Genomic DNA, 9,746 nt, shown 5'->3' with positions numbered 1-9,746 from the left:
TAGTTGTTTACCGTTCCGTTACATTGACAACATAGGGGAAGCAACAAAATAAACAATATAGGTTATTTGAAATCCAGCAGCCAAGATATCTGTGAACATAACAAACATCTTAAAGAATGTTCAAGAATTCTAAAAACTTACGATATTTTATCTTCAAGCATAGAAAAACAATAGTTCTGTCAAATATATATTAATTTAGTTTAAAATGATCATCAAATAATCTTTATGTAAGTTGGCTGTAGTTAATTTTTCATAGTATACAAAAACGAACCAAATGCTTAGGCCATAACTGGTATAATTGCAAAAAAGACAACTCCCCACAAATGACACAGTAATAAACAATAATAGGTCACCGTACAGTTTTCATCAATACACAAAACTCATACCGCATAGTCAGCTATAAAAGGCCCCGAAATGACAATATGAAACAATTCAAACGAGCAAACTAACGGCTTAATGTATTTTAAAAAAAAAATGACCGGAAAACAAATTTGTAACACATTAACAAACAACAACCACTGAAATACAGGCTCCTGACTTAGGACAGAAACATATATACAGAATGTGTCGGAGTTAAACATGTTAACAGGATTATCCTAACCTGGTGCAGTGGTGTAACAGTACAACATAAAAACGAACAAAAACACAAAAACTGCAAATACAAGTGGTCGTGGCCAGGTACTTGTACATCCCAGCAACACAAATACCATAAGTATAGATCTGAAAATACTCGAAGTTCAATTTCCACTTATAACTTATAAATGAGAAGGGTTAGCGTATCAGGATCAACCTGTTACACATTAGATCCTTTTAAGGACTGATTACGTTTGCGAACACATCCTGCCCAAACATTGTGATATAAATTTAATTTATTTTGTGTTTTTTTGTTTTACTATGATGTACCTGAAAAAGGGCTTCATAACTATTACATAAGGCAATAAATGCTCTACATTTTATTTTCAATCACTTATTAATTTCTATTGTTCTTCTTATTCTTGTTGTTCTTGTTGTTTTTGTTGTTTCTGTTGTTTTTGTTGTTTTTGTTGTTTTTCTTATCTTTCTTCCCTTTCGTATTGTTTTTTCCTTTTCCTTTTTTACTCTTCGTCTTTTTAATCCAATCTTGGAATGCAGAAACTCGGACATAAACATCTGGCACTGTTCCGTTACAAACGTGCACCCCATATGATACTAAACCAACAATTTTAAATGCAGAATCATCAGCGTTGCCACAAACTATAGCTCCACCACTATCTCCCTAGATAAATAAAAAGTGTTTTAAATCAAAATATAGTTTTAGGAATGCACACCAATGATCTTTCACTGATTGTTTAATAAGTCATTTTTAAAAGCGTACAAGGATAACACCCCTGGTTGTCTTGTTTTTCCTTTATAACTTTTTATTGTTGATTGATGATTGTGATCTGGAAAATGTGTTTATTTCACACTTTGAAGTTGCTAGAATATAACAAACTGAATAGACACTTTATATGTGGAAAGTATTTACTTTAATTTCTGAAAAAAAAATTGTTTCGTTTGATTCTGTTGTCTCATAAGATTGAGATTGGAAATTTGGAATGTTTCAAAGAGACTTCGACCAAAACAAACGTAGAAAAAAGCCACAGTCCCCCATCGGATCTTTAACACAGAAAAAAAATCTCGCACACAGGGGTGGGTACCTTTTGTCCCCGAACCAAAAATTGTACTAGTTCAGTGAAAATAAACGTGATACTTAACTCCAAACCATATAAATGAACATAAAAATCATACAATACGAACAAAGGCCAAGGACTCTTTACTTGTGGCAGGCGCAAAATTGCGTTTATGTGTTCCTAAAATCTCAATTTATTCATTGATTCATGCTGCAAATTAGCATGCAGATGAACTAGATGTTTAATGAAGATTCTAAATGATATAGTTAAACGATATTTTAAAGACAAATTAGTGACGTTTACACCTACACATCATTTTAACGAAATAGGATTTCTGATGATCATTAAAGTCATTTTCTTAGGAGGGCATGCTAAATATGAGTTACTACCAGTTGACAGATGTTTAAATATCCTTAAACCTGAAAGAAGATACACTCTAAGTAAAATATGAGAACCAACATAAATAGGAGCATATCTCAAAATGTTTTATCTCCTGTTTTGAATGAATAACGTCCACGATGTAAATTTACACTTCCCAATTATTTCACAATTAGACAAAGTGCACAATCGGTTAAGTTACAGATCGGACTATTTTTAGGTATATTAAGCAATATTGGAAAAATCTATAAAATCCTTGTTATGTTTTCATAATTTGTTAAAGTGTGTCAGTGTTAAATATACGAAAAGTCTAGAGAGAATAATTCCCGCCATTTTTACAATGGATTTTTATCTTGAAAACAAGCACACGGACCCTTTTAAAAAGCTTTTCTTTTGAAACAGAGTACATCCTTCAATTGGACAATAAACTAAGATCAGGGCACCACTGTATGAAAACTGCTGCAAATATTGATTAAAATAAATAAGGCACTTTTGCGATATATAAAATCAGAATCAAACAACGTAAGTTAGTTTCCGTTAGCCGATAATCTTGAAAAACTAAAACAGCCACACATGCACATGCAGCAAATATATTCCAGAAAACATAAAATGTAGAAAAACATACAGTACAGACATCTCGTCCTAACTCCTGAGCGCATAGTTTTGTGTTGTCAGTTTTTAAGTTTGGCTCGGCCCACTGCTCAGAACAGGATTCTTTGCTGATAACAGTTATTTCTGTAGATTTTAGAAGTTTCGTGTTCGTAATACCTGAAATAAGATTAAGTTAAGTAGACAGCAAATAATAAAAATGAAAATTAGTCGCTCCCTAGCAATTTGTCTCTCTCTGTTATTATATTTTTAACTTCACAAATCGCTTTAACTAAACAAAAATGAAGTAGTCATTTGTCTTAATCTAAATTCTTTTTTGGTTGAGTCAACTGGAACAGAATTCCTATTTACATCTGTTCCTTAGACGGGAAGTCAACAGTGGAAAACGCATTGCTTTTGTATAATTACATATTATATGCAATTTACTTTGAAATTCATGATAATTACAAAACACACATTCACAATTTTCAAATTGGAAATCTTACATGTAATTGTGTTAAAATCAGATCAATCTAACCAAAGTATTCTGTTAATATGCCGTTACAATATCCTCCAGAACTAGAAATTAATGAAAAACAAACACGGTTTTCTCCTACGCATTTCTAACTTATACCTCGAATTTGACATAAGGTGCCACAGGTTCCAGTCGAAAATAGTATATGGATTTTGAGGCAATAAATGATGAAAGTTACAAAAGTCTTTTTCCAAAATATCATTGTAAAGTGTTGCAGATATCATCTAGCTCACGCATGATGGGAACAAATCAAAAGTGCTGAATACAAAGAGGAAGATGTGGGCAAATTTCTGAAAGGTTTATTCATAAAACTGAGAATGGAAATGGGGAATGTGTCAAAGAGACAACAACCCGATCATAGAAAAAACAACAGCAGAAGTTTACCAACAGGTCTTCAAAGCTTATTTAGATGAATAAGATGTATCTGATTGTTTTGTAGTATATAGATATAGGAAGATGTAGTGTGAGTGCCAATGAGACAACTCTCCATCCAAAATGACAATATATAAAAGTAAATCATTATAGGTCAATGTACGGCCTTTAACACTGAGTCTTGGCTCACACCGAACAACAAGCTATAAAGGGCCCCAAAATTATTAGTGTAAAACCATTTAAAAGGGAAAACCAACGGTCTAATCTATATAAAAAACGAGAAACGAGAAACATAGTATCGTCCGTTGCACCATCAAATAAGGGATGTGTCGAATTCGCAGATTATCTGACCGAATACTATCTAACGAAAGTTTCATGTTCCCACCTAAGCTTTGGGCAGAAGTTCCGTGTAATTCAAAGCGAACAAATAATAGTCCAGAATCTGTACATGCCAATTATAATGAGCAATTTTATAGTTGTGATCCAGCTATTCATGACACAATCTAGACAAGTTAAAGAAAAATAACGGACTTTAAAGATTTGATCTTTTAGACTTTCTGTTACGTCTAATATGTTATTTATCTTATATCAAATAAGTTCATCTAATGAATTGTATTAATTACTCATAAGTAAGACACTTTCTTCAAACTACCCTTATTCTGCTTAATATATTCTGATGAATCTGATTCTAATTTTTGGAATGAGTTCGAAATAGTTTTTGCTAAGGCAACCCTTCAGAAGAATGATAAAATATATTTTTTTATAAAAATTACACAATTTTTGTGCGTCCGAAATTATTTTCTTGATTAATAAAGGCAATAGTAACATACCGCTGTCTTAAATTCATAAATAGATAGAGAAAAAACAAACAAATCCGGGTTACAAATTAAAACTGAGAGAAACACATCAAATGTAAGAGGATAACTATGTCACAACAGAATCACAAAACTAAAATGTAACACACAAAGAAATAAACTATAATATGACAATGACCATTTTCCTGACTTGGTATAGGACATTTTAAGAAAAAATATGGTGGGTTGGACCTTGTTTTTGTTTGGCTAGCCAAACCTCCCATTTTTATGGCAATGTATAATATAATTAAAATGACAACATTACATGACAGGACTACAATACAAATAAATTGGAGAACATATAGGACAGAAAAACACAAATATAATAGCCAGCAAAAGGTACCAAGCTTATAATTTAATACGCCAGACGTGCGTTTCGTCTATACTAGACTAATCAGTGTCGCTCAGATAAAAAAAAGTTCGAAAGCCAAAATAAGTACAAAGTTGAAGATCATTGAAGACCAAAAGTTCCTAAAAGTTGTGCCTAATACGGTATAGGTTATTTGCCTGGGGTAAGAACACATAATAACAACGACGTGGTGAATGACTACAGAATATAAACGTATACATAAAACAATCTAAACCAGCACATAAAAAATCACAGCCAAGTTAACATTCGTCAGGAACGTAACGAAGGTCATGTATAGAACCGCAACCAAAAAGCCATCAACCCTTCAAAATAATGTCATCTGGCTAACTTACATGCAAAAATTATGTGTTTGAAATCATTTAAAAGACACGTTTTCAAATTGTTTCTCGTACGTTTGAATATTCATACGAAATTTTAAATCCTAGATTTTCTTTAGGTTTTTAATACTTTATACTGGTTTTTACTGGTTAGTTATTGATTTATGTTTATTTGGAAAGTACGCAATTAATGAAATTGATGAAATTCATTTTCAATATTTAATCTTATTCTTTAATTATACATACCACCAGTCCCATTTATATTCCCCCAACCTGATACTTTACAACTTTCTCCTGTGTAATCTTGGTCTACATTAGTGTCCATGCTAATCTTATTAATAGTAGACCCAAACCTAAACGGTCTCCGTAGTTCGATCAACATTATATCAGCGATTTCTAATTCTTGATTGTAGTTTTCGTGCTGAAAAAAAAATAGTCTAACTAATTTTGTTGGATACTAGTTTATGTAGAAATGATTTTAATGATACATTTAGAGGCTAATGTATTACTACGAAATGTATCCTGTAGGAACATTGTATACTCTGAGGGGACACAAGAATAAATATTGTATTGGAGAGATTTATTTTACTTTCACAGCCGGGTAATTGTGATTACTATTTTCAACTCTGCTATTCCTTTAGACGACATAATTGTCCTTGTAACTACATATCACATAAAATGGGGGATGCATATGGAAATGAGGAATGTGCCAAATTAAAAGAATGGCGGGAAACAGTTGCGAGTTGCGTATGTATTTTCTAGTGTAGTAACGTGAATAATTTCTTGTTATTGTTTGTTCTTAGTTGCTTTTCATCTTTTCCCTCAATTTGTTTTGCATATGTTCATATATGTAAGAAGATTTGGTATGAGTCACAATTTGTTAACGAAAACTATTAAAAGTCGCTTTGGCTCACAACGAATGGCATGCATTTTATTTTTCAGAAATATTTATTTTTGCTGTCTAACGTTTACCTTCTGAGACTGTGTTCGGGGGATTGCTGTTTGGACACAGGTTTTCAAAAAAATATTCGTTGTATTTTTCAGTTTGAATGTAGTTTGACTGAGTTAATTAATTTCAGTTTGTTGTTCCTGAACATCAGGATTGTTTGATTTAAGTCGTAATATTTCATATGTAACTGTCAATTGGTTAACTTTTTATCAAACTGGTAAATGTCTGAACTTTTATCGAAATATCAATTGTTTAACTTTTTATCAAACTGTCAATTGTTTAACTTTTTATCAAACTGTCAATTGTTTAACTTTTTATCAAACTGTTAATTAATTAAATTCTTATCAAACTATAAACGGTTGAACTTTTTATCATTCTTTCGTTTTTACTTATTTAGTCATGTTTTGTTTATTTTCGACCTATGAGTTTGAATGACAGTTTGTTGTCTTGCGCATTTCACCATATTGTATCAATATAATCTCTCTACAATTATGATTTATAGCTCAACTGTGTAAAATTGATCTTATTTAAAATTTTCAAAAATTTACACCACAAACCGCAGATATTCAAATGAAGTAATAAAAACTAAAACTACGTACCGGATAAAACTTTTTTACACTTCTGAATTCTAGCTCATCTGAATTAGAATTTCCTGCTCCCACTCTCGTATCGCTTAATCTAAAACAAAAATAAAAACGGCCAATTTAATTAGAAGTGTCATAGAAAACTCTAAAAGATTATTTCTAAAAGAAATGAGAAATTTTAGGAAATCTATTATCCAACTCCCTATTGTAAGTAGACATTAGCTACATTAGGTTATGCAAAGTTTCCTTTCCATTACATTATTGCTTCGCATATTTGCAGGTGATTGTACATGAGTGAGTTTGACTGCCTTGGAAGGATTAAACCCGTTCAGAGGATAATAAATCATCAAAACCGCTTCTGACATCCTGAATTAAAGAGAATTTATTCATCACCATTATATACGCTTTGTTGATTTTTAATAAGCAAACATAAGTCCGATACATTTATAAAAACAACAGTAATTTCACCTTAACCCCATATTTATTAAAGACATCTTTTGAAAAAGGGTAACCAGAACTTAAGACAAATTAAGAAAATGTTAACTTTAAAATCATATGAACTTCAATATAAATTAAAAGTGGAAGATGTTTTATATTTTTGTATGGCTAAGTCTTACCCTTTAAAGTCATATGAAGTTTCAAATAAAACAATATAGATGTATATGTTTTTTTATAACTAAATGGTTAGGTTTAATTATAAAACTTATGTATATATATACTTTTTCTCTTTAATTTGTTCAAATTGTATAAATATTTACTTTTTTTAATTGTGTGCAAATAATTAGCCGACATGTTGTCCGTATGCAGTTACCCCAGCGTGACCTTTCTCTCGAAGGGGAAAATTAAACGTTAACATCGCTCCGTCATCAAAATAAACTGAGTGTATCTTATTGTACATGTTATACACGGGATTACCTGAATATCCATGCTTCTTTGATTGTTTACAAAGGTTGCAATCCGTAAACTTTGGCTTCAAAACACAACCATTAATTAGCTGCCATATTTTCACAACAATGACCGATTGAAATATTTTTTCGTACGAATATACTACATGAATGCGTAAATAATTATAAGATCGTGCACAAAAGACTGAGTCTATGTTGTATGTATGTATTGGTTTCCAGTATTGGATTAACATTATTTTTCAACATTCACTAGTTTCATATGACTTTAAAGAAGAGAACGTAAACTTTTTTCAAAGAAAATCCTTTATGTTATGAAAATCTTCATCGAAATGTACCGATATTGAATTATTGACTTCCAGGATGTTTTTCCGTATTCAGCGACTTTAAATACGAGACCTCACGTGATAACTTCGGCTACTGCACATCGCAAGTGCAGGGTACAAGCCATGATTAAAAAATATAACGTGCTATTGGAGGTTAATAAAAGCAAGATTACTAAAGAACATATGTTATACAACAAATAATTAAACTACTCTCAAAGAATAGTTTAATCAACAAATGGGAAGTATGAACACATTTGTCATAGCTCTTTCAATTCACTAGTTTGGCATCTTTTCCACGTGCTCTGTTTTATTGTTTATCAGTGCCACGATCTAGTAAAATTCGTCAAATAACTCGCAAGTAAATTAACTTGCGATCAACAAGCACTGCATGGAATAATATTTGTCGATTGAATTAATTTAATCTTTGATGCAATGTAAATACAAATCTATAAAATAAGGGATGAAGGATAAAAGTCTTTATGAATTGGAACAAAACAGTATCTCAAAGTGTATTTTTGATAAAGTTAAAAAGATTGATCTGATAGAAAGAAAATGATTGTGTGTTATGTTTATTATAACAGGCAACCTGAACAATAAAGAATGTGTATTGGTTGTTAAAAACAAAGACATATAAATAAAACAGCTTACGATTTGTCCTTGTAAAAACAATGTGCGGCTGTAAGAATCCACCTGTTGTCAATAATTGAGCCACCGCAGTCATGATTAAATTCCCCGTCTGTTTTCAATTGAATAGAGACTTGCCATGGACAGTCTTGTATGTTAGCATTCTCACCATTAAAAATCTTTGTACTCACACTAGCTGCTCTACCAGCCTGGAGAATGATGTAACAGTACGGTTATTAGGTGATTCATTTTGTTAAATATTCTAAAAAATTGTTTTAAAACGTATAGCAAAGCGTAATTTCGGATACAATAAATAAATTTAACTGAAAATAATGAACGTGTAAACAATTGATAATTGCAATGAAAATACCTAAAAGAACACAACTAAGGCAACTTTGATTCTACTTCAACTATCTTATCATTTGTGAAAACAAGTTTGAATGAACAACTTGGAAGATGAACATTTTGTTATCTTTTGTGTTGATTTAAATCAGAATAAAATACTCTTGTTCTATATTCAGTCGTCTTTATTGTGTATAGTTTATTTGAAATTCCCACTGTGCATCAAGTTTTGAAACATCAAAAGCCAAAATGCATCTTGTCAATTGCTGTCTCGTGTACTTGAACAAGATAAATCAACTCAACATGTTCAACTGTAATTGTTTCATTCCACTATGCAGTATGGGCTTTTTATCACTGATAATTGTCGACCAACAAAATGAAAAAAAATCTACTTACAAACTGTAATCACTTTATCAAGAATTCACAACAAAATAATAAAAAAAATACTTAAAATCATTTTCAGAAAACTATTAAAACCTAAACAAACTAGCAGAACATTAAATATTCTATTAAAAAAATGTAGTCTTAGTTTTCTTTAAAAAAGGTTATAAATAAACATAAATCCCATATTTTTTCACAATTGTTGACAATATGTTAAAGGATTAAATAAGAAAACAATAACAGTTGAAAAAACTAAAGCACGTTACTTACATATACATGTAGGGATTAATTTATTGATTGTTCTAATCAGTTATAAAACAAATGCCATATTTTATCTTTCTAATATAAAGCGAGTGCTTGCTAAGTAATATGATTACAACAAAGACAGAACCTGCAAGGTTTCTTGATTTTAAACCATGATATACTTTAATTTAATTACTACCAGTATTACATTATATCACATAAAGCACCCGAAGCACTTTATACTAAGATTGACCACAACGGTTAGGTGTTGAATCAACGAAATTAGTATCAACAAGCTTAAAATGTTAAGAAAATTACAATTTGATTATTTT

The 9,746-nt window shown here is 31.0% G+C and overlaps 1 protein-coding gene across 1 annotated transcript; it reads right to left on the bottom strand.

Annotated features, from left to right (window-relative positions):
• Positions 1 to 970: 970 nt before the first annotated feature.
• Positions 971 to 8,651, bottom strand: LOC143084187 (chymotrypsinogen B2-like). Its single transcript, XM_076260598.1, has 5 exons — positions 8,473 to 8,651; positions 6,612 to 6,690; positions 5,310 to 5,484; positions 2,653 to 2,795; positions 971 to 1,255 (listed from the first exon to the last, which is right to left on the bottom strand). The coding sequence occupies exons 3-5, from the start codon at positions 5,443 to 5,445 to the stop codon at positions 971 to 973; spliced, it is 564 nt and encodes a 187-aa protein (XP_076116713.1). The 5' UTR covers positions 5,446 to 5,484; positions 6,612 to 6,690; positions 8,473 to 8,651.
• Between the last annotated feature and the right edge of the window lie 1,095 nt (positions 8,652 to 9,746).

The sequence above is a fragment of the Mytilus galloprovincialis genome, chromosome 7, assembly GCF_965363235.1.
Source record: "Mytilus galloprovincialis chromosome 7, xbMytGall1.hap1.1, whole genome shotgun sequence".
NCBI lineage: Eukaryota > Metazoa > Mollusca > Bivalvia > Mytilida > Mytilidae > Mytilus > Mytilus galloprovincialis.
Note: the sequence above shows the minus strand (reverse complement) of the source record. Positions and strands in the feature narration are given on the sequence as shown.